This window comes from Rana temporaria, chromosome 5 (assembly GCF_905171775.1).
Source record: "Rana temporaria chromosome 5, aRanTem1.1, whole genome shotgun sequence".
NCBI classification, from domain to species: domain Eukaryota; kingdom Metazoa; phylum Chordata; class Amphibia; order Anura; family Ranidae; genus Rana; species Rana temporaria.
Window position 1 is genome coordinate 30,741,456 of NC_053493.1, and position 26,624 is coordinate 30,768,079.

A 26,624-nucleotide genomic window follows, 5' to 3' on the forward strand; every position below is an offset into this window, starting at 1 on the left:
GGTTATTGCAAAAGAGTGTGGAGTATTAATGTGAATTTAAAGGCAAAACTTTTTTTTTTTTGATACAGTATTGAAGGGTTTAAACTATCAGGTTATATTTTGCTGCCTGTATCTCACAAGGTGGATTTCCCAAACCAAAAATGTAATATTTTGCAACTTACCAATCCTTAGATGCGGTAGCTAAATTTTTTTTAAGGCTTTTTCCCACCTGGTGATCCTGCCATTAACACATTTCTTGCCCCTGAGTGGCTACACACTTCTCCACTGTATGTATGGAGGAAGCCATGGTTGGCACAAACATCTTTGTTAGGACCCTCCTAGATAGGTTGCTAGAAAAGCTAGGTAGATTTAGTTCTTTGGCTGCCCTGTAATCAGTGGAGCAGTTTGTGATTACTTTGGGCTGTTCTGGGTTCCACTGGCTGTAGGTTTGATTGTTTCTCCTGGCCTTCTGGAGGAGTCTAGAATGAAGTGGGCTGGGAAGACAAATCTGCAACTTAAATATTTATGTTGTCTCAGCCAATCCCTAGGAGGGGTGCTGAGGCAGCTGGTTCTTGTCCAGGAGGAGCCCCGCTGCCCTTCTATGCAGCCCAGCTTACATCCTACCTGTGCTCATTGAGGTCCCTGCTGCTGTGGCAGAGCTGGGGGGCCTGTTTTGCTAAGAATCTCTGAAGAAAGGGATTTCACTGAGGATCCGGTCTGGAGGATTCACTGGGGAAATGTCTGTCTGATGTTGGAAGAAGGAATCCAAGTATCCAGGGACATTGTGAATACAAACCTGAGTGTAGGATTCTACTGACTGTTGCTGCTGCCACCCCTTGTGTATCAGTACTAGTGCTTGCCTGGCCGGGGATATCTCTGATGGTGTCTCAGTGCTGTCCACTTTCTGGGCCATTGCTAGGACAACTGTCCTAAGAAGTAGTGACAAACTGAAGAGTGTCCTCATATCACTGCTGAGCGTTCTTGAAGTTTTCCACAGCTATGCCCTATCCAAGTTATCCAGCATTACATTTCAAAAAGGCAACCCCTAGAATGTTCATTGAGCCAGAAGAGTGATTGTTGCTGTGTGCCTGGCTGCTTTCGCACTAATCGGGGAAAGGAACCTGGGGCAGATCAGCGGGCTCCTTCCGGGGTGAGTACTTCATTTGCTTTCGTTCCTCTACCTTATATGGGAGTGAGGTGATTAGTAGTTCACAAAAGGAATATAAAATGGTTTGTGCTTTTAGTTATGCTCACAGAAAATTACGAGATCCAACAGGTATTTTCTGTACTGTCTAAAAAAGGTCAAAACCAATGCAGCCACCACATTCAAGAACTGGTACGAAGAAGTGCATTACATTTTTGTTTTTGGGCTGTCACTGGAACAAGCATCCTCCTTGAAGGATGCTCCCTCATCTCTTGCTTTGGTGACAACTACCCTACAATGGGGTTACCCCAGGTCTTCAACAACCCCAGAACCGGAGTCGATACCTTGGGGGCCGTGGACAGGTTGAAAGACTATATAACAAACTGGTAGTGGCGATCCTTGACTTCAAATTGCAGAAAACTTTGGTAAGGCCAAAAAAAACAGGATTTGTAGGTAGGTATCTTTGATACATGGACACCAGGAAGCCCCCTTGATGAAGCAAAGCAATCACTGACTGGATAGACTCCAATCTTGAGTTTCTGTACTTTCAGGAACTTGTTAAGCCCCTGAGTCTAGAATAGACCGGACATCTTTGTTTGGCTTAGCAACTGGCAGGACTATAAAAAATACTTTTATGGAGCCTTGACCTCCAGTGAACCTTACATCTAAACCATGTAATACTTCTCGGGACAGCCCACAGACACTCTCCCCTCCCCCTCAAACCCCCTCCCCTTTTATTTTTCTCGTTCTTTACTCTTAGTTCTGGATTTACCTAGTGACCATCTGCCCCGAATGAGCCCCAAGCTATGGCAGGAGAGGGGTATTTAGCAACCACTTACCTTTTTTAATTTAATTGTTACTTTGTTGTTTTATTCTTTGTTGGGAAATTTCCCATGTTTTCAGTCTCTTGTGTTTAGATATTCATATATAATGCAGAACGCGTGTTATTGTCCAACTCTTTTGTGGTTACGATTGCTGTCTTTTTTTTTCCCTGCATGGCGTGCGAGTTGGCCTTGGTGTGATCCTGCATGGCCTTGGTGTAAACTTGTTAAAGCTTTTCAATAAAAAAAAAATCTTTTGAATGCAGACTATTTTGATATTGCATAAATTAATAATATAGATTAGTAAGAAGGTGAATTACCATAAAAAAAAATACTTTCATTATCAATTATCAATTCTGTACATTTTATTTAACAATATTATTATAGTTGTTGGCACAAAATTAGAGAAGCACATACAAATATAAACAATACCATTTTGCTGGTTGCCCTCCTCTTCCATATATTTTCTCACTTGTATCGTGATTATATGTTTCTTTAGGATGGTGGATTAGGAAGGCAAGACAGAATGCCAGGCTTTCCAGACATTTTTGTTTCAGTCTTGTAACGAATATGGCACAATTAAAACCTCTGTTGGGCTTTTCTTGCTACCTCTGTCACTGCTTGATAATTTCCCCTTATTTCAAGTTCAGAGTGGGTACATTTAGTTTGGCTCTGTAGGTAGAGGAGCTGGAGTTCATTTGTTTGTGTTAGCTGGGCAGAGCTTCATGGGCTGGGTCAATGTTGCCTCTCCCTGGCTTTCGGAATTTTCTGTATAGTTCTGAAACTCTCAGGGTGGAGGAACAGAGGCTAAAACCGGAATATGTCTCTACCAATCCCTGGGTAGGTAAGGCCCAGAAGGTGGGGAGATAGGCCATAAATATTCTGAAGCCTGGCAGTGAGGTGTGCAGAATCCAGGGTCCAGTTGCCTGCAAGGAACCACTGTGCCAGGGGGCTCTGCCCCTGGGCAGAAGGAAGTACAGGAGAAAGCCTGTGGAAGAGAGCAGGAGCAGCTGAAGTCTCACACCCTCTCCAGCCTTTAGCTAGGCTTAGCTGAAGCCACCCTGACAGACAAGATCTGGGCCTGTATAGCAGAAAACAAACATAGGACGAAGGCATACCAGCCTAGTGCATTACTGTGGAAGATAGTACATTTGGGCTCCCTGACGAGTGGGCTGCCAGGAAGATTACTACGCCTGTAGCGCAGACTTTTTGCTTCTTTATCTGTATAGCAGGAAGCCTGTGCAGCAGCCACTTAGACTTCAGGACTCACTAAAGAGGGATCGATATCATCCAGCCCTCAAGTTTTGTGAATGGTTAAAAAAGGGGGGGGGGGGATTTGCGCTAGGTGCAAAAGAAAAATAAATATATAAATGAATAAATGTATCCTTAACGGATGTCCTGCCGCTAACCACCACAACCTTGATATAAGGCACAACAAAATATATACAATAAAAGTGTAGCGCTGGATAATGAATAATTTACAACCATAAAATTCAACAAATAAATAATAAGTGAAAAAAGTATAAAAACTAAGGGCCAGATCCACAGCCAGCCGCCGTAACTTATCTTTTCCCATTTAAGGTTACACTGCCGGAAAATTTCTACCTAAGTGCCCGATCCACAAAGCACTTACCTAGAAATTTTCGGGTGTGTAACTGAAATTCCGCCGGCGCAAGGCGTTCCTATTCAAATGGGGGCGAGTCCCATTTAAATTAGGCGCGCTCCCGCGCCGGACGTACTGCGCATGCTCGTCACGTCATTTTCCCGACGTGCATAGTGCGAAATTACGTTACGCCGAGCTTCATGAATCGCGCCGGGTCAAAAAAGTTGCGTCGGGAAAAAAAAAGATACGGCGGGAAAAAAAAAAAAATAACAACAGCGTCGCGGGTAAGAAGGATCTACTTTTACAAGGTGTAAACAGTTTACACTTTGTAAAAGCAGCCCTAATTTTACACATGCAACTTAATACTTACGGAGAAAAAACGAAGCGTAAAAGCTTTGTGGATCTCCGTAAGTGCTAATTTGCATACCCGAAGCGGCATTTCGACTCGAAATGCCCCCAGCGGCGGATGCGGTACTGCATCCTAAGATCCGGCAGTGTAAGTCCATTACACATGTCGGATCTTCTGCCTATCTTTTGGAAACTGATTCTGTGGATCAGTTCCAAAGATAGAAACAGGGATACGACAGCGTATCAGTAGATACGCCGGCGTATCCCTTTTGAGGATCTGGCCCTAAATAAATAATCAACAGTGAAACATAAAGTTCATAAGTGAATAACTCCTGAAAAGAAAAAATTTGAAGGAAAGTTCAATCAATTCATGTAGACCTCCAGTGATGGAAGATGAATATATGGAATCCAATGTGTGAAGAGTCCCGCCACCAAGAGAAGAAATGAAATGACGCCCTACGACCGTTTCGGCGTGCCCCTGATGACGTCAGTTGTGACGAAATGGTCGTAGGGCATCACGCACACGTATGGTGAATGCGCGAACCGGATTTTGCTGACTGACAAACCACAGAGCTTTTATCCTTGCAAGGAATATCGTTTTTTATTCTCTACATATAGAGGACTTGTTTTTATTGTTTTGTACATTGTACATCTTTTAATAAATTCTTAAGAACGCCTACACTATTGGAAGTTTTTCCTTTTTTTCATTGGGTACCACTAACCCCATACCACCGGATGTTTATACACCCCACCCCGGAAGCGTTGTGTGGATTGTATCCTGATCACTCGTCTGAGAACTGCTGATCTGAAGTCTGCGATTGGCTATAGGTGGGAGGATTCCTCAGCATTTCCGTGAGGACCATCACTCTGCTGAGCCTGTTTGACCCTCCTGAGAAGGGCGGTCACTGGCTAGTTGACCGCTCTTCTCTTAGTGGCGAGACTCTTCACACATTGGATTGCATATATTCATCTTCGATCACTGGAGGTCTACATGAATTGGTTGAACTTTCCTTCAATTTTTTTCTCTTCAGGAGTTATTCACTTATGAACTTTATGTTTCACTGTTGATTATTTATTTAGTTTTTATACTTTTTTCACTTATTATATATTCATTGAATTTTATGGTTGCATATCATTCATTATCCAGCGCTACACTTTTATTATATAAGCCCTCAAGTTTGCATTCAAGATCTACAGTTTTGGGCATCCAGTGTTTTTTCCCATTCCCCATCCAAGGTTAACCCCTAAATAAACCAAAAACAAAACAAACATCTCCTGGACTGGTTCTGGAGTCTGCATGAAAGCTGCAAAAATTCCTGTTGCCTGGCTGTGTGCACACAGTCCAATCAACCCCCATACATGAAGGGAGGAGCTGGAAGGAATATATAGATCCCCAAAGACAAAACAATAGCATCCACAGGATTTATTAATACTCTCGTGAAAAAGTATTTATCCCCTTTGTGATTTTTGTTTTTGCATAAACCACTGATTTCACTGTTAAATGATAATAATAATATTAAATGATAATGTCCACAGTTAAAATGATAATAGTAATAACCGATTACGGGCTACACTGAAGAGTCATTTCCTGCAGAGGACATTGCCTAATACAGTAGGGTAGGCACTTCAAGAATATAAAGTCCAAAAAGGTTAAGATTTTGCACCATCTACATTCAGAGTTTTCTTATTTTTTTCTTATTATTCCTGAAATTCTGCTTTGGATTCCAAAGTGGCCTCATTTTTTGCTGGGAAGGGTCCCCATATATTTGCAGATAATTGACAGCATGACTTCATCCGCTCCAGCACCAATCGAGAGTAGACGGGAATCTCTGCAAAAAGAACACATGGGGCTGTTAGAATATTATAACTCTCTGGACAAAAATCTAAATCACAGTCAGAAAAGGCAATTTCATAATTATCTATACATAGTAGTTGGCCCTTAGCAGTGGCGGCTGGTGTTTTTTTCTTTGGGGGTGGGGGAAAACAGTAAATGAACAGAATCAAAAGCAAATCAATATTTGGTGTTACCACCGTTTGCCTTCAAAACAGCATCAATTCTTCTAGGTACACCTGTACACATTTTTTGAAGGCACTCGGCAGGTAGGTTGATCCAAACATCTTGGAGAACTAAGCACAGATCTTCTGTGGATGTTGACTTCCTCAAATCCTTCTGTCTCTTCGTGTAATCCTAAACTCTGTGGGGGTCAAACCATCACTTCTAGGACTTCTTTATGCTCAGGATAGTTCCTAATGACATTGGCTGTATGTTTGGGGTTGTTGTCCTGATGCAGAATAACTTTGAGGCCAATCACACGCCTCCCTGATATGAAATGATAGATAATATCTGCCTGTATTTCTCAGCATTGAGGACACCATTGATCCTGACCAAATCTCCAACTCCATTTGCAGAAATGTAGCCCCAAACATGAACCTCCACCATGCTTTACAGTTGCCTGCAGACGCTCATTATTGTACTGCTCTTCAGCCCTTTGGTGAACAAACTGACTTCTGCTACAGCCAAATATTGACTCATCAGTGCAGAGCACCTGCCGCCATTTTTTCTGTACACCAGTTCCTGTGTTTTCCTGCATAGTTGAGCCTTGTTTCCACATTGGAGGTATGGCTTTTTGGCTGCAGTTCTTCCATGAAGACCACTTCTGGCCAGACTTCTCCGGACAATAGATGAGTGTACCTGGGTCCCACTGGTTTCCACCAGTTCTGTGCTGATGGCACTGTTGGACATCTTCCGATGTCGAAGGTACTCAAGCATGAAGAGTCTTTCATCTGCTGCATTAAACTTCCTTGGCTGACCACTGTGTCTACGGTTCTCACCACTGCCTGTTTCTTTGTGCTTCTTCAAAAGATCTTGAACAGCACATCTTGAAACCCCGGTATTGCTGTGCTTAGTCTTACCATGGTTTATGACCTGTGACATGAAACGGTCTTCCACAAGCTCCCCTTAGTAGCAGAGTTTGGCTGTTCCTCACCCAGTTTTAAGCCTCCTACACAGCGGTTACTGTTTCAGTTAATGATTGTGTTTTGACCTACATATGAACCTGATGACCATTAGAACCTGCTTGGTATATTTGGTTAATTGGTTAATCATACACCTGATTCTAATCCTACAAAATCCCTGACTACACTTTTGCATTTTGTAAATTGATAAAAATAAACAAAATTTAAAAATATATTTTTGAAAGCATTCTTTTGTTTTTTCTGTTCTGCTCCTCAACTCCAAGAAAAACCTCAGCCCCTCTGACACAATTGGTTGAATATATATATATATATAAAAAAAAAAAAATCGATGCAAGTCACTATGCCATCAATTCGCACCACTGTGCCATGCCATCAAACGCAGCCACTGTGCCATCAATTATCACCACTGTGCCATGCCATCAAATGCAGTCACTATGCCATCAATTCGCACCACTGTGCCATGCCATCAAACGCAGTCACTGTGCCATGCCATCAAACGCAGCGGCTGTGCCATGCCATCAAACGCAGTCACTGTGCCATGCCATCAAATGCAGTCACTATGCCATCAATTCGCACCACTGTGCCATGCCATCAAACGCAGTCACTGTGCCATGCCATCAAACGCAGCGGCTGTGCCATGCCATCAAACGCAGTCACTGTGCCATGCCATCAAACGCAGTCACTGTGCCATGCCATCAAACGCAGCCACTGTGCCATCAATTGTCACCACTGTGCCATGCCATCAAACGCAGCCACTGTGCCCCTCAATTGTCGCCACTGTGCCAATTGTCACCACTGTGCCCTGTAATTGTTGCCACTGTGCCCAATGTTGCCACTGTGCATGTTAATGTGCCCTTTAATTGTTGCCACTGTGCCCATTGTCACTACTGTGCCCATTGATGCCACTGTGCCCTTTGTCACCGCTGTGCCCTGTAAAATGCACTTACCTTAATCCTTCCACGTCCCTCGATGTCTTCTCCCGCCTTGGTGACGCTTCAGCCAATCAGGTTACCGATAACCAGAATCGGCGAACCTGATTGGCTGAGACGGCCTTCAGTCTTGTCCAAGGAACGCACCCCCCGTACGTTCCGAGGATAAGACATCCGGGAGCCGAGGGCTGTACTCGGAAAGCCTATCAGAGCCGCTGGCTCTGATAGGCACTTCCGCACAGCCAATCAGCTGCCGTTATTCAGGTGGTCGGCACTCAATGTCCGGCCACCTGAATAGACCAGCGGCAGCTGGCAACAATAACATACATTCATGCAATGCATGAATGTATGTTATTTTCAGTGGTGGTGCGGAGCCAGAGGGGGTGGCGCTCCAGCGCCCTCTATGGACGGACCGCCGCTGAAAATAGACATACACCTGTTTAGTGGTAAATGCACTTTATCTATTGATATGGGTTAGAATAAATAGCAGTTTGAACATAAATGAGCAAGCAGTGGGCAAATTTGGACACAGCCTGCTAGACAGAGTAATAACTATACCAAAGTAATCAGGTTCTATACCACTAAACTGGGATCAATATGGGAATCAGCAAATTCAGCAATAAACAGTGAAAATAAATGTAAACTGTAACATAGGTAGCAATACGACAGCTGGTTTAGAGTGCAATCTAAGGGAATGATTAGGGTATGGTGTAGAATTTTCTAAAAGGAACCTCAACTAAGTAAAAGGGGATAAAAGGTTTGGGTAGCAACTGTTAAGGCACCGTCCTTAGTCCTCAATCTTCAGCCGGTTAAATGTTGAAGGCCAAAAAATGTTGGTGCGCTTTACGATAGTCAGCAAAGCCTGCAGGCAGTAGGAGGGCTATAAATACATATATTTATGTATTTATTTATTGCCCTCTGATTCCTCTTGTACCAAATTGTAATGTAACTGTAATGTCTGCCTTCATTTTGTTAAAGTGGTTGTAAACCCTTACAGACCACTTTATGCTACAGGTAAGCCTAAAATAAGATATCCCCTGTCCCCTGCATATGCCGATGTCATCGGCAGGGCTTTTTTCAGGGGGAACTTGGGGGAACTCAGTTCCACCACCTTTGGCTCAGACCCTTTGGTGCCTGCTCACCACAATCACTTGTAAACACAGAAGTCTGGTTTCTATGTTTACAAGTGACAGCTCTGCACTCTGTGTGTAACCCCATGAATTCTGCACTCTGTATGTAATGCAATCCTGGTATTTAATGCCCCTTTAAAACCCTTCTACTGTTTGTGAAATCTGAACGGGGTCATGGTTGAGTTCCTGCACCTATTTTCTGAGAAAAAAAGCTCTGGTCATCGGCACATGTGCACTGAAGCAATGGCACGAGTGTGCCATTACCGGGAGTGACGTCATTGTGGCTCCAGTCAATCACAGCGCCGGAGCCGCGATGCCCGGAAGTAACCCCGGGACTGATGTCGTCGGCCGGTGCTGTGTACGGCCACAGCAGCGAGGGCTTCGATCTCAGGTGATTATTACACAATTACATTGCATAGCATACTAGCTCATTATGCCTTTGTCTTGCAGATGTTATTTTTTTTTTCAAAGTGGGTTTGCAACCACTTTAAGTGCTGCGCAAACTGTTGGCGCTATATAAGGAAAAAAGATTTCATCTCCAAATACAGAAAGGTTTCTTCACAGCTCTTAAGCTGTGAAAATGTAGAACAGACTCCCTCCAGAGGTGGTTCTGGCCAGCTCAGTAGATTTCTTTAGGAAAGGCCTGGATACTTTCCTAAATGTACAGAATATAACTGAGTACTAACATTTATAGGTAAAGCTGATCTAGGGAATATCCGGTTGCCTCCCGTGGGTTGAGGAAGAATTTATTTTCCCCTGATGGAGAAAATTATTGGTTTGTGCTTTGCTCGTTTTTTTTTGCCCACCTCTGGATCAACTGTGGGTATAGGATTGTGTATATAGGATTACATGACCCCCCCCCCTCTTTTATTGGTTGAACTAGATGGGCTTGTGTTTTTTTTTTTCAACCAGACTATGTAACTGTCTGTGCAGGGTCAAGTGAATCACAATACTGTCGTTACAGATTAACAAAATATGCATTCAACTGTGTATTTAGTAATTTGTCTGGAGTTCCACTTCAAACCTTGGGAAAATAGGAAACGCAAATGAACTTTTCAATTTCAGTAAAAAAAAAAAAAAAAAAAAAAAAAAACGAAAATTGCTCCACATTGTCAGTAAGATGTGACTAAATCCGCATTCACCAGAAAGTGAACCCACTCCATGGCTGCAATGTTAGTTTTACTAAGTTGCGAAAGAAATGAGAAATAAAATAAAATACAACGTGCAGGAAAGAGGCAAATAAAAACATTCAATATCTGGAATTTAGTAAGCTCTAAAAATAATGTTTTCTTTGATGCAACTTTGTATTCCATAATTGTTGGAAACGATGAATATTATGTCATGGCGAGCTGCTAGAAGTTTCGTATACTTTCTACGCAATAAAAATAAGTAAGTACAATTCCAGTCATTTCTAGTTATGTATATTTATAGGACTGTTTCTCCCTCTTCTCTGCGTGAGTGGAGGGGAGTATAAAAAGAAAATAAATCTTTAGGGCAACACTAGCAAGTACCGCCAGGCACCGTCTATACGAAGAATGTGAAACGTATCAAGTCCTGAATATTTTGCATTGTATAATATGTTCGTATGTGAAGACCAGATAGCAAGGAGTGATTGCACAATTAGCAACAAGCAGCGAAAATATTTGTTTAACCCCTTCCTCCCCCCGCCTTAAAGCGGACCATCACCTCATTCACCCCTCCTCCCATCCTTGCAAAAATGTCCAGCCCCACCTCCCCAGGCACGATTCTGACATTGTTTGTTGCTCAGGAGGCTTGACAAGAGGAATACGACATTTGAAGCCCATGTCCAGGATCCGTCTGTGTCTGGTGGTTCTTGATGCACTGACTCCAGCCTTGTGAAAGTCCCCAACACTTTTGAATGGCCTTTTCCTGACAATCTTCTTCAGGCTGCGCTCATCCCTGCTGCTTGTGCACCTTTTTCTTCCACACTTTTTCCTTCTACATAACTTTTTATTAATGTGTTTTGATACAGCACTTTGGGAACATCCAACTTCTTTTGCAATTACCTTTTGAGGCTTTCCCTCCTTATGGAGAGTGTCAATAGTGGTTTTCTGCACAACTGTCAGGTCAGCAGTCTTTCCCGTGATTGTGATTCCTACTGAACCAGACTGAGAGACCATTTAAAGGCTCAGGAACCCTTTGCAGATGTTATGGCTTAATTAGCTGATTAGAGTGGGACACTTTGAGCCAAGAATATTCCACTTTTCACAATATTCTAATTTTCTGAGATTGTGGATTTGGGGTTTTCATAAACTATAAGCCATAATCATCACAATTATGACAAATCACGGCTTGAAATATCTTGCTTTGCATGTAATGAGTCTCTCTCATATATTAGTTTCACCTTTTAAGTTGCATTAGTGAAATAAATGAACTTTTGCACGATATTCAAATTTTTCAAGTATCACCTGTATATACATATATATACACACACGTGATCCCGCACTTCCGGGTCGTGGGTGTGAATGCGCGCCACCAGCGGCTCGCTCCCGCTGTGATTCTACACAGGCGGGAGCCGATCAGCGTGTGTCCTGCGGACTCAGTGTCCACCGGCACCCGCTAATTGTTCAGTACACAGGCAGATCGCAGTAAGGAAAGCATTGATCCTGTGTTCTTGCAAAGCAGGGACATGGATCCATATCTTCCCAAAGTAAAGGCATCTGCCACACAGTGTACAAACACAAGCTAGGTACACAGTAAACCCTTTGATCGCCCCTGATGTTAACCCCTTCCCAGTGTCATTAGTACAGTGATAGTGCATATTTTTAGCACTGATCCTTGTATTAGTGTCACTGGTTTCCAAAAAAGTGTCAGTTAGTTTCTTATTTGTCTGCCGCAAAATCGCAGTCCCGTTATCAGTCACTGATCACCACCATTACTGTTAAAAAAAAATCCATAAATCTATCCCATAGTTTGTAGACACTATAACTTTTGTGCAAACCAATCAATATACGCTTACAAGCGGCTCCCAAGTTACAAACATCCAACTTACATATGACTCCTACTTACAAACAGGATGTGAGAGGAAATCTACCCCTAAGAAGGGAAATTTACTCCTGTAAGAGTTATCACGGGGAAAAGGTGTCTCCTCTCCACTGATGCTTTATCACCAATCCTTGTTTCCACAAAACCCCCAAATTTCCAAAATCCAATTGTCATTGGGACAGAAAGTGAGGTGAAATCTTCTGAACAGGTGCACAGACAGCAAAACAAATGTTACAGGGGTAATGTTATCCAAAAAGCTTAAAAATATTTTTTTTGGCTGGAGCTACACTTTTACCAAATTTACCTGTTCTGATTTACAAACAAATTCAACTTAAAGGGGAGGTTCACCCTAAAAACAACTTTATCTTATTACACTGGCCCCCCACATTACAATACGATTATGCCCATTAGTTTTTTTTTGATGCTGTACATACCTTGGTACAGCTAATTCACCCGTGGCTTCCGGGTTGCGAGTCCCGCGGGAGTGGGCGTTCCTAACATGCTGGTGATTGACAATTTGACAAAAAACGAGCTCCCCCCGTCGCGTAAGCCGCGTCACGATTGCCGAAAGGAGCCGAACGGCGATGCGCAGGCGCAGTATAGCGCCGACTCGCCGTTCGGCTCCTTTCGCCAATCGTGACGCAGCTTACGCGACGGGGGGAGCTCGTTTTTTGTCAAAACGTCAATCACCAGCATGTTAGGAACGCCCACTCCCGCGGGACTCGCAACCCCGAAGCCACCGGTGAATAGCTGTACGAAGGTATGTACAGCATCAAAAAAAAACTAATAGGCATAATCGTATTGTAATGTGGGGGGCCAATGTAATACTAGAAAGTCGTTTTTAGGGTGAACCTCCCCTTTAAAGTGACACTTAAGGTTCCCGTTTTTTTTTTAAATACCAAACATGTCATACTTGCCTCCACTGTGCAGTTCGTTTTGTACAGAGTGGCCCCGATCCTCCTGTTCTGGGGTCCCACAGAGGCTCTCGCTGCTCCTACCAACATTAGATAGCCCCCTCTGGGAAGCTCTCTCCCGAGAGGGTTATCTTGTGTGCGCTCTCCTGTGTCATACACTTGGCATCCGTAGACACAGAGTGTATGACTCGGCCCCACCCCCGGCGCCAGCATCATTGGATTTAATTGACAGCAGCAGGAGCCAATGACTGCGCTGCTATCAATCTATCCAATCATAGCCGGGACTCCAAGGAGAGAAGGACGGCGGGGACACTGGACACTGCAAGGCGTTTTTTCACCTTAATGCATAGGATGCATAAAGGTGAAAAAACATGAAGATTTACAACCCCTTTAAGGACAAACCTATAGACCATTAGCTAGATTCAGGATGGCGGTGTAGCATATGGCATTTACACTACGCCGCCGTAAGTTAGCGAGCCAAGTACATGATTCACAAAGTACTTGCCTGCTAAGTTACGGCAGCGTAGCGTAAATCGGGCGGACGTAAGGGCGGCTAATTCAAATTCGGCTGAGGGGGCGTGTTTTATGTTAATGGGGCTTGAGCTGACGTGATTGACGTATTTTACGATCACAGTGTGCATTGCGGCAAAGTACGGCGCACGGTCCTATTGATTTCGACGTGGACGTAAATGATGTAAAACCCTATTCACGGACGACTTACGCAAACAACGTAAAATTTTCAAATTTCGACGCGGGAACGGCGGCCATACTTAACATTACTATTCCAGCTATTTGATGGAATAACTTTAGGCCTGATAATGCGTTACGTAAACGGCGTATCTGTACTGCATCGGCCGGGCGTATGTTCGTGAATAGGCGTATCTAGTGATTTACATATTCTACGCCGACCGCAATGGAAGCGCCACCTAGTGGTCAGCCTAAAAATTACACTTTAGGATACGACGGTGTAAGACACTAACGCCGCTCGTATCTGAGCCGAATTTAAGCGTATCTGGTTACCAGAATATGCTTAAATTAGCGCCGACGCAAATTCAGACTTAGGCTGGCGTATCTACTGATACGTCAGCCTAAGTCTCTCTGAATCTAGCTACATATCTTGTTTGTAACCCGGGGAACGCCTGTATGAGTGTTTATTTTTTTATATCCCCAAGCTTCTCTTTTAATATTTATCCTGCAAGCAGAGTAAGATTGATTGAAGAGCGTCACTTCAATGCTCCAGTGCTAAAGACCAGCTGCTTTCTACAGTTCAGGAGAACGGCAAGGAGTCGGCAAAACATTGCACCTGCGATCAGTGGATTATGGGTGCAGTGTCAGGCTACTGCAAACTCTTCCTCTGGATCTTTGCCCGTACCTCTGTATGGGCTGTCAGTTAAAAAGCTGAAGGAACATTCAATGAACTACAACCATGCTGCTTACCACTCTTGTAGTTCATTGAGAATTACAAGTCCATCTGCTGCGGGGGAAGAGAGGACTTGTAGCTCATACATTCACAGATCCCTGTGAATCTAAATGAGGCTGGCAGGGCAGAGGGTAAGTGGGAGGGGAGGAATTTGCAACATAAATATGGGTGTAACATGGTGCAAAATATGACCTTAGGGCCAGATTCACATAGAAATACGTTACGCTGCGGCGGCGTAACGTATCCCATTTACGTTACACCGCCGCAAGTTTACAGCGTAAGTGCTTGATTCACAAAGCACTCACCTGTAAACTTGCGGCGGCGTAGCGTAAATCCGCCCGGCGCAAGCCCGCCTAATTCAAATGGGGCGGGGACCATTTAAATTAGGTGCGTTCCCGCGCCGAACGTACTGCGCATGCTCCGTCCCTAAAATTTCCAGACGTGCATTGCGCTAAATGACGTCGCAAGGACGTCATTGGTTTCGACGTTAACGTAAATGGCGTCCAGCGCCATTCACGGACGACTTACGCAAACGAAGTTAAATTTAACGCGGGAACGACGGCCATACTTAACATTGGTTAGACCACCTAGAGGGCATGCTTAGTTTTACGCGACGTATCTCCACGGAAACTACGTAAATTTAGAGCGACGGGCAAAGCGGACGTTTGTGAATCGGCGTAACTAGTAATTTGCATATTCTACACTGACCGCAATGGAATCGCCACCTAGCGGCTGGCCTGGAATTGCAGCCTAAGATCCGACGGTGTAAGTCACTTACACCTGTCGGATCTTAGGGCTATCTATGCGTAACCTGATTCTATGAACCAGGCGCATAGATACGACAATCGTATCTCAGAGATACGACGGCGTATCAGGAGATACGCCGTCGTATCTCTTTCGTGAATCTGGCCCCAAGCCTTTAAGCTGGCATTAGATCAGTAAAATATTATTTTAAAATGATTATTTATTGGATTACTGCACAGGTCTGGAAGAAACACACAACGCACACCAAGATTCAAAAAGAATACACACAAGGAATGTATTTAGACAATATTTGCTTATCTCGGAAGTTCAGCCTTAAAAACAGACAAGACATAGAAGACTTGGTAACCTCTGACTTACCTATAAAACCTGCTTACAGACACCTCATTGGTGAAGCCCATTCCCCCCCAGAACTGGAGGCAGCTGTCACTTAGCTCTCTTGCTAGGCGTCCAGCCTTTAGCTTGGCCATAGATGCCAATTTGGTGACATCATTTCCATCGATATACAATGCTGAGGGCAAACAAACAGCAAGTTAGATGAGAAAATTAATCATAATTCACATAACCCACCCTCTTCCCAGGACAGCAAAAAGTGCAATAAATAGTTTGCTCATTTAACTCTGAGTGCCAAACATCTCATATCATCTCATCAAATCAATGAGTCAATTAATCATCAAACAACATTCTCTATTTTTCTTCTAGTGGACGCCCCATACTCCCGCACACCCTGATTCCTTAAAATGGAATTCCAGACAACAAAATGCAATAAATAGAGTATGCTCATTCAACTCGTCCTACACATCTCATCAATCAATCAATCATCATTCTCTACTTTTCGTCGAGTGGACCCCAAACTCCTGCATCCTCTAATTCCTAAAAATGTAACTCCAGAATTTTTTTTTTTAATAGGGTGGGGAAGAGCAAGAATCTCTATAAGGTTTTTATGGCTTTCATTGTTCTTGATGGGAAGATACAGTATATACCCTCACTAAGGGCTCTTTCACATGGGGCGGACCGTTTTCGGGCTCTGCTTTGCTCAGTGGGGATCGCTCTGTCGATCCCCGTTGAGCAGGCAGATGACAGGTCTGTCTCTGCACACTGTGCAGGGACCGACCTGTCAGAGCGCCGCTCTCCCCTATGGGGGATCGGATGACAACGGACCGTAGAGTAGCACTGGACAGTTAGCTTTAAAGCAGGGTTCCACTCAAAAGTAGAAGCTCCGCTTGTTTGCTTCCTCCCACCTCTGGTGCCTCGTTTGGCACCTTTCAGGGAGGGGGCCGAGATCCCCCGGAAGGTCGGCCACCCTCCTCTTTCCTCCACCAGCCTGGCCAGTTAGAAAACGCAGTGCACTTCGCACATGCGCAGTAGGGAACCAACCTTTTGGCTTCACAGGCCGGTTTCCCTTACCACGAATGGCGGGGGCAGCACCCGAGAGCCAATCAGAAAATCGCCTGGGGTGCCGATATTGTGGGATCCCTGGACAGGTAAGTGTCCCAATATTAAAAGTCAGCAGCTATTATATTTGCAGCTGCTGACTTTTGATTTATGGAAGGGGGTGGCTCTTTACGGTTGGTTTTAGACCAATTAGTGACTATCACAGCTCAGAAGACCCACAAGAACCAATCAGAGGGAGGTGCAGTGGGATTCTGAATCTGAACAAAACTATGTGAAATTAAACTCACCAACTGTGCGGTGCAGCAGAGATCGGAGAAGCTCCACCTCAGTGATCAACTCGGCCAACCTGTAATGGATAACTTGGTTGTTGAGCAGGGGCTGGTTGAAGATTTTCCTCTGCCTGGTGTAGTCAATCGTTTCTTGGATGATGTTTTCCATGGGTGTGAGAACTGACAATAGACAGAAAACATGAATTGTTACAAAGTAAAAAAAGAAAAGGCTCTTTTCACATGCAACAAAAAAAAAAAGTTAATCCAAATAGATTAATTTCTGGCAAATGCTGTTCTGAGCTTCTGGGTCTGCACACCTGCTGTGACCATTATGAGGGGTACTCCCCATCCCCTTGATGAGTTCCTGGGTCTGCACACCTGCTGTGACCATTATGAGGGGTACTCCCCATCCCCTTGATGAGTTCCTGGGTCTGTACACCTGCTGTGACCATTATGAGGGGTACTCCCCATCCCCTTGATGAGTTCCTGGGTCTGCACACCTGCTGTGTCCATTATGAGGGGTACTCCCCATCCCCTTGATGAGTTCCTGGGTCTGCACACCTGCTGTGACCATTATGAGGGGTACTCCCCATCCCTTGATGAGTTCCTGGGTCTGCACACCTGCTGTGACCATTATGAGGGGTACTCACCATCCCCTTGATGAGTTCCTGGGTCTGCACACCTGCTGTGACCATTATGAGGGGTACTCCCCATCCCCTTGATGAGTTCCTGGGTCTGCACACCTGCTGTGACCATTATGAGGGGTACTCCCCATCCCCTTGATGAGTTCCTGGGTCTGCACACCTGCTGTGTCCATTATGAGGGGTACTCCCCATCCCCTTGATGAGTTCCTGGGTCTGCACACCTGCTGTGACCATTATGTGGGGTACTCCCCATCCCCTTGATGAGTTCCTGGGTCTGCACACCTGCTGTGACCATTATGGGGGGTACTCACCATCCCATTGATGAGTTCCTGGGTCTGCACACCTGCTGTGACCATTATGGGGGGTACTCCCCATCCCCTTGATGAGTTCCTGGGTCTGCACATCTGCTGTGACCATTATGAGGGGTACTCCCCATCCCCTTGATGAGTTCCTGGGTCTGCACACCTGCTGTGACCATTATGTGGGGTACTCCCCATCCCCTTGATGAGTTCCTGGGTCTGCACACCTGCTGTGACCATTATGAGGGGTACTCCCCATCCCCTTGATGAGTTCCTGGGTCTGCACACCTGCTGTGACTATTATAAGGGGCTGATAATACTTAAGCCCTGTACACACGCTCGGTTTTCTCGGCGGTAAAAAGTCTGCCAATAAAACTGAGGGGAAACCCAAGAACCTGCTCAGTAAGTTTCCCCGTGTACACACGGCCGTGTTTCCTGTCGGGAAAACTGCGGGGAGAGCTTTGGCCTGGGAATCCCGGCCGTGTGTATACTCCTTCGCAGTTTTTCCTATAGGAAAACTGCCGGGTTTAAAACCACCGGGAATCCCGGCGGGAAAATAGACAGCAGGTTCTCTATTTTCCCGCCAGGATTCCCAGCAGTTTTCCTGTTGGGAAAACTACGGGGAAGCATACACATGGCCGGGATTCCTGGCCAAAAGCTCTTCCTGCTGTTTTCCTGTCAGGAAACACGGCCGTGTGTACGGGGCTTAAAATGCTTTCACTTGGCTGGCTACAGTGTGGAATATATATTGGACGCACTTTATAGGAAATGAGTTGAGTACTTAAGTACTTTGTTTTGTGATAGACATACACATTATTATCTTTTGTTAAACAGATCAATTAGTATTTACTATTTAGACACTTTGGGCTAGATTCAGAAAGAATTTACGTCTGCGTATCTATTGATACGCCGCGTAAATTCAAAGCTGCTCTGGCGTATCTTCTTTCTGTATTCAGAAAGCAAGATACGCCAAAATTAGGCTAAGATCCGACTGGCGTAAGTCTCTTACGCCGTCGTATCTTAGTTGCATATTTACGCTGGCCGCTAGGTGGCGCTTCCGTCGATTTACGCAAGGAATATGCTAATTTGGTAGATACGCCAATTTAGAAACGTACATCCGGCCGGCGCATTTTTTTACGTCGTTTACGTTAGGCTTTTTCCGGCGTAAAGTTACCCCTGCTATATGAGGCGTATCCTATGTTAAAGCGGTGGTTCACCCTCAGTGACACGATTTTACCATCGAGACAGGCATTGTAGCGCGAGCTACAGTATGCCTGTCCCGATTTTTTTTACCCCCGTACTCACTGTGTACTCGTACATTATAGATTTTGGCTCCCGCGGGGAGTGGGGGTGCCTATGGAGAGGGAGGATGATTGACGGCCGGCCCTGGCACGTCACTCTCCCCGAAGACAGCCGGATTAGGTCTCGGCTCTTCACGGCGCCTGCGCACAGGCTATGCGCAGGCGCCGTGAAGAGCCAAGCCTATTTTGGCTATTTCCGGAGAAGCGTGACGCGCCAGAGCCGGCCGTCAATCATCCTCCGTCTCCATAGGCACGCCCATTCCCCGAGGGGAGTCGGTATCTTCGATGCACGAGTACACGGTGAGTACGGGGATAAAAAAATCGGGACAGGCATACTGTAGCTCGCGCTACAATGCCTGATTTTATGGTAGAAGAAAAAAAAATATTTTTTTTTGGGTTTATAGGGTGAACCCCAATTTAAGTATGGACATCGTTCCCGCGTCAAATTTTGAACGCAAGTTCCGTTCACGTCTAAAGCATTGACGATTTGCGGCGTAATTTTGAGCATGCGCACTGGGATTCTTTCACGACGGCGCATGCACCGTTCGTAAAAAAACGTCAAATACGTGGGGTCACAATTAATTTAAGTAAAACACGCCCACATCATCCACATTTGAATTAGGCGGGCTTACGCCGCCGTAACTTAGGGTGCAAGTTCTTTATGAATACGGAACTTGCGCCCTAAGTTACGGCGGCGTAACGCCGGGCTATCTGAATCTAGCCCACTGTATTTATATTTTTACTGAATTCAACAATGTAGCCAGCCAAGTGAAAGCAAAGTGTCGCGTCATTTAGTATAATCAATCTTTTACATACATGCGGGGACGCATTGCGTCAATGTGAGCAGTGGCATCAGAGCTGGGAAGCAAAGCAGGGAATGCTGTGCCAGTCTGGGGTTAGTTTAGGTCACAGTGTAAACGGGTCATTTTGTACGTCTGTCATGTGCAACACTGCAATAATACATTATTTCCCGTTGTCTGAAGCAAAAGGAAAAGTCCTAACTTTGTAAAAATAAAAATGACGCGTTGCACAGATTGTCCCAGAAGATAATAGTGGACTGACGTTCATCACCATCTCTGCTTGTATCAATAAACAGGTCAGGAAAATGAGCTATTCACTAATCTGAATGTGTGGATGTTTTTCTAACGCACAAAACATTTGCAGAGAGGCTTACAGTGCAAGAGTAATGTACTGCATATCGGATGAACAGAGGTGTCTCCATACCTGGTGCTCTACCATCATTGGCCATTATATTAGGTACACCTGTCTATAGCAGTGCGCATAGTCAGCAAGAATAATGAAGTATGCCATGGCTTTAGATCATGCTGAATTGCTAACAGTATACAATAAAACTCAGCACTATGACCAGGATCAAGTTGCTCTATTAACCACTTCAGCCCCAGAAAGATTTGCCCCCTTAATGACCAGGCCATTTTTTGCGATACGGCACTGCGTCACTTTAACGGACAATTGCGCGGTCATGCGACGTTGTACCCAAACAAAATTGACGCCCTTTTTTCCCCACAAATAGAGCGTTCTTTTGGTTGTATTTGATCACCTCTGCGACTTTTATGTTTTGCGCTATAAACAAAAAAAGAGCGACAATTTTAAAAAAAAATCTATATTTTTTACTTTTTGCTGTAATAAATATCCCAAAAAAATAAATAACAAAATGTATTTCTCAGTTTAGGCCGATATGTATTCTTCTACATATTCTTGGTAAAAAAAATAGCATATAGCGTATATGGTTTGGTTTGCGCAAAAGTTATAGCATCTACAAAATAGGGGTTAGATTTATGGCATTTTTATTATTATTATTTTTTTATTAGTAATGGCGGCAATCAGCAATTTTTTTCATGACTGCGACATTATGGCGGACACATATTTTTTATATATATATTTTTTTTGATTAAATTTATTGCCCATAAAATCGCAACTCTTTGAGGTAACTTCCTTTTTTGATTTACCGGGGATGGTGGCAATTTACATGTCAGATTGTTGGGAGTACACTTTTTTCTACTTTGGGACCGTTGTCATTTATACAGCGATCAGTGCTATAAAAATGCACTGATTACTGTGTAAATGACACTGGTAGAAAAGGGGTTAACTACTTGCCGACCATCCGCCGCAGTTATACGGTGGCAGGTCGGCTCCCCTGCGCGAGAGCCCGTAGCTATACGTCGGCTTTTGAAGCATCCCTGACTCCCATGCGCGTGCCCGGCGGGCGCGATCGCCGTCGGGCACCCGCAATTGCTCGTTACAGAGCGAGGACCGGGAGCTGTGTGTGTAAACACACAGCTCCCGGTCCTGTCAGGGGAGAAATGCCTGATCGTCTGTTCATACAATGTATGAACAGCGATCAGTCATTTCCCCTAGAGAGGCCACCCTCCCTACAGTTAGAACACACCCAGGGAACATACTTAACCCCTTCCCTGCCCCCTAGTGTTAACCCCTTCCCTGCCAGTGGCATTTTTATAGTAATCCAATGCATTTTTATAGCACTGATCGCTATAAAAATGCCAATGGTCCCAAAAATGTGTCAAAAGTGTCCGAAGTGTCCACCTGATCACCGCCATTACTAGTAAAAAAAAAATATTAATAAAAATGCCATAAAAATATCCCCTATTTTGTAAACGCTATAACTTTTGCACAAACCAATCAAAAAACGCCTATTGCGATTTTTTTAACAAAAAACATGTAGAAGAATACGTATCGGCCTAAACTGAGGAAAAATATTTTTTTTTTTTTTATATATTTTTGGGGGATATTTATTATAGCAAAACGTAAAAAATATTAATTTTTTTCTAAATTGTCGCTCTATTTTTGTTTATAGCGCAAAAACTAAAAACCGCAGAGGTAATCAAATCCCACCAAAAGAAAGCTCTATTTGTGGGAAAAAAAGGACGCCGATTTTGCTTGGGAGCCACGTCGCACGACCGCGCAATTGTCAGTTAAAGCGACGCAGTGCCGAATCGCAAAAAGTGCTCTGGTCTTTGACCAGCAATATGGTCCGGGGGTTAAGTGGTTAAACACTAGGGGGCGATCAAGGGGTTAAGGGTGTCCTAGGGAGTGATTCGTACTGTGGGGGAGATGGGCTACCACTGACAGTGATTACTGCTCCCGATGACAGGGAGCAGTAGATCTCTGTCATGTTGCTTGGCAGAACAGGGAAATGCCTTGTTTACACAGGCATCTCCCCGTTCAGCCTCTCCGTGAGTCCGTGGGACCTGTGGGCACACTCATGGAGCACGCGGCGGGTGCGCGCCCGCATGGCGGAAAATTTAAAGCGATGTACAGGTACATTGCTTTGCGCAGCCGTGCCGTTCTGCCGACGTATATTGGCGTTAGCCGGTCGGCAAGTGATTAAAGAATGTCTACGTTTGTTCTCTATGGTCCCACTATATGTAGGATCGTAGCCACCGTCTCTCGCTCACTCCTGGGATGGACTATGGGATTTGTGGTGAGCATAGAGTAGTACACATGACCACAACCAACATGCACTGCATTCCATGTGGATTTGTTTTGGAGATAAGGATATCATTTAGCGTCACTTTAACCACTCTCTATACACGTACTTTAATCTCTGAAAGTTTAAAAGAGATGTTACAGGGTTCAACAAATGTGTGTTCATGATGGGTAATGTCTGGAGATTCAATAACACATACGTAATAGTCATCCTTGGGTGAGTCGGTCTGTGTCGCTGTATTAGGGAACACGAAATTCGGGAATCGATGAACTGTGCCACCTCCAGTTAGAAATGGACTGTATGTCTGTATCATCATGAGCAAAGAATAAAACAAACATAAGACAAGGTTCTCACAGGACGTGGTGTAATAGCCGGCTCAGTCTCTGACGTTCTGTGGCCTTTACGCCTGCCATGTTTTGCATTTTTCCTACTTAATCAGCCAGATATTCCCTTGGCCACCGACAGCTCAATCACCAACGTCATTCCTCGGAATTCTAAAGCCCTATTTATAGTCCACCTGGGACAGGAAGTGGCTCACTAATTCCCTTTCCTTATTTAAAAATAAGATGTGATGATGGTAATAGGAAGATATAAAAAAAATATTAAAGTAAACCTGTTCTCCTTTTTCAACTTTTAAAAAGTCCTGAAGAGCAGAAACCACGAGAGGCTTGCAAATAGAAGCCACAGATTTGGTGCCAAGCTCAGATTAAGGTTTATTTTTGTTTACTTGAACCTTTATAGCAAAGTATTATAATAATGTAGCGCCCCCTTACTTTCAGTATGGGCACTACGCTAAAGTTAGTGGGGAATGGGAGAGTTACTTTGCTCCCATTCTGAATTTGTTAAAATTGGACTTCTGTCACTCAGAAACGTCCACTGGGTCAGTCTGTGCTCCAGGGATGCAATACCATCCCTGGCTGGCAGTTGGCGCCAGAGGGGTTCTGGCAGAGCAACATTCGGCACTGCGTCGCTTTAACAGACAATTGCGCGGTCGTGCGACGTGGCTCCCAAACAAAATTGGCGTCTTTTTTTTCCCACAAATAGAGCTTTCTTTTGGTGATATTTGATCACCTCTGCGGTTTTATTTTTTGCGCTATAAACAAAAATAGAGCGACAATTTTGAAAAAAATGCAATATTTTTTACTTTTTGCTATAATAAATATCCCCAAAAACATATATAAAAATGTTTTTTTTACTCAGTTTAGGCCGATATGTATTCTTCTACCTATTTTTGGTAAAAAAAATCGCAATAGGCGTTTATCGATTGGTTTGCGCAAAATTTATAGCGTTTACAAAATAGGGGATAGTTTTATTGCATTTTTATAAAAAAAAAATTGTATTACTAATGGCGGCGAACAGCGAGTTTTTTTCGTGACTGCGACATTATGGCAGACACGTCGGACAATTTTGACACATTTTTGGGACCATTGTCATTTTCACAGCAAAAAATGCATTTAAATTGCATTGTTTATTGTGAAAATGACAGTTGCAGTTTGGGAGTTAACCACAGGGGGCGCTGTAGGAGTTAGTGTTCACTTAGTGTGTGTTTACAACTGTAGGGGGGTGTGGCTGTAGGTCTGACGTCATCGATCGAGTCTTTCTATATAAGGGATCACTCGATCGATGCAGCCGCCACAGTGAAGAACGGGGAAGCCGTGTTTACATACGGCTCTCCCCGTTCTTCAGCTCCGGGGAGCGATCGCGACGGAGCGGCTATAAAAGAATAGCCGCGCCGTCGTCCCGGATCGCTCCCCGCGGGAATCAGACCGCCGCATGTAGCAGGGGGGGGGGTCCCGATCGGACCCCCCACCCGCTAGAGGGCAAGGACGTACATGTACGCCCATGTGCCTGTACGTGCCATTCTGTGGACGTACATTTACATGCGGCGGTCGGGAAGTGGTTAAGACAAGCTTTAACTTAATTGTCCTTTTGTTCCCTTATGACATGTTATCCTGCGTATTTCTTGTGTCTTCCTTGTAAAGCGCTTTGAGAAGCCACCTTTAAAGGCGCTATATAAAATAAAGTTTATTATTATTATTGTGAACTTTGAGTATGAATGAGGGATGAATGAAGTTTTAAGAACATGAAAATATTTGACTATCCGAAGTCTGAACACAGTGTTTGTATAATCATATTACTTTATAGAAATAGTAAAAACTAGATAAAAACTTTAACAAAAAAGGGATTGTAAGCCATTTTAGTCTACCATAACCAAAAATATTCATAAAATGCATATACAGTATCTCACAGGATAAAAAGCACTGGAGACTTATTGTAAAGAATCCAAAGAGACCTACCATTTGCGACTCCCCACATTCGTTCCTCTTGAAACTGTAACATCTGATAGATGAACCCCATTCCTTCCTCCCCTATCAAATTTTTACTGGGTACTCGGACATCTTCAAAGAATATCTGAGCCGTGTCTGATGACTTCATTCCCATTTTGTCAATTTTCTTGGTGACGTGGACACCTAATAAAAAAATACAAGCGATAAGGATTAAAGAAGAATTCCAGGTAAATAAAACATATTCAAACTATTATAATCAACAATGCACTCAGAGTCGGTTCACACTGGGGCGACACGACTTCCAGCGGGACTTTCAGAGGCGACTCCGACATGACTTGAGCATGAACCACAGGGCGATCTGGGGCGATTTACAACACAACTTGAAGTCGTCTCCAGGACAGGAGACTTTCCAGTGGCCAATCAAACAACAATCAGCTCTAGGGGAGGGAGGGGGAGGGAGGGGGAGGGAGAGGTTTGTCTGAGAAATGTATGTTATCTTCCTGGAAAGTCGCTTCAGTTAAGACAGTGATCAGACTTGGATCAGACTTGGATCAGACTTGGATCAGACTTGGAGGCGACTTCCATTGAAATCAATGGGTACAAATCGCCTACAAGTCGGATTGAAGTAGTACTGGAACTTCTTTTGAAGTCGGAGCGACTTGAGTCGTGTGTATTAACACCGCTCCCATTCACAGCGCGACTTGGGACGACTTGAGACGATTTCAAGTCGGATCCCAAGTCGCCCCAGTGTGAACCGGCTCTTAGTCCTTGGCTCTAGCAATATGATTTATATAATCTAAAAAGTGTGGCCACATGTCCCCAGATTACACATACTTTTTTTTATAAACATTTAAGCATGCCTGAGCTCTGCCTGACTTTTAGCTGAACCATGAGGCTACAAACTCCAAGTAAATAAAAATTAGATTTTCAGCTCAGCTGATGGCATCGTTGACCAAAAAAAAATAATTATTTTTTCAGTTGCAACCATTTTTTTCCCACTCACCCTTGCTCTCCCATTGTAGCGCTCATTATACTCCCACTTTCAGCCTGTTTTTAAATAAATAACAGCTAGTGTGGCGAGGATAGTGTAGCTTATTATAAAGCAGAATTACAAGCAATAATAATAATAATAAACAGTGGATAAAGGCATTCTCAGGCAACAAAATTTAAAGAGCATGAATAGGACGCAGCAAAGTAAAAAGTGGATGAAGCCCAGAGGATGCAGAAAAGTGAAAAGTGGATAAAGTCAACAAGACAAAACAAAATGAAAAGTGGACCAGGCCCAGAGGACACAACAAAGTGAAAAGTGGATTAGGCCAGGAGAAAGCAACAACCTAAAAAGTGGATGATGCCAAGAAGACGCCATGAATAGTGGAAAGTGGTTGAAGCCAAGAGGACACAGCAAAATGAAAAGTGGATGAAGCCAAGAGGACACAGCAAAGTGAAAAGTGGATGAAGCCAAGAGGACACAGCAAAGTGAAAAGTGGTTGAAGCCAAGAGGACACAGCAAAGTGAAAAGTGGATGAAGCCAAGAGGACACAGCAAAGTGAAAAGTGGATGAAGCCAAGAGGACACAGCAAAGTGAAAAGTGGATGAAGCCAAGAGGACACAGCAAAGTGAAAAGTGGATGAAACCAAGAGGACACATGAAAGTGAAAGGTGGATAAAGCCAAGAGGATGCAGCAAAGTGAAAAGTGAGTATGGCCAGGAGGACGCAACAAAGTGAAGAATGTATGAAGCCAAGAGGACACATCAAATGAACCATGTATGAGGCCAAAAAAAACACAACAGTGAAAAGTGGATAAGACCATCAAGCAGGGCCATCTTAATAGCATCATGGACCCTTGGGCAAAGTAATGCTCTGGGGCCCCTACAATGATGACAGTGCAGGTAAACAGACATCAAGTAGGTAGGAGGCAGCCTGCCTCCCC

At 44.2% G+C, this 26,624-nt stretch overlaps 1 protein-coding gene across 1 annotated transcript in view; it reads right to left on the reverse strand.

Moving 5' to 3' along the window:
- Positions 1 to 5,293: 5,293 nt before the first annotated feature.
- The window catches only part of LOC120939899 (probable acyl-CoA dehydrogenase 6), a 131,113-nt gene continuing 109,782 nt past the window's right edge, over positions 5,294 to 26,624 (reverse strand). The window contains exons 7-10 of the mRNA XM_040352323.1: positions 24,704 to 24,877; positions 16,715 to 16,876; positions 15,393 to 15,543; positions 5,294 to 5,724 (exon numbers count right to left, since the gene is read on the reverse strand). Coding sequence (XP_040208257.1) covers positions 5,631 to 5,724; positions 15,393 to 15,543; positions 16,715 to 16,876; positions 24,704 to 24,877 — 581 coding nt within the window. The 3' untranslated portion in view covers positions 5,294 to 5,630. The remainder of the gene's footprint in view (positions 5,725 to 15,392; positions 15,544 to 16,714; positions 16,877 to 24,703; positions 24,878 to 26,624) is intronic.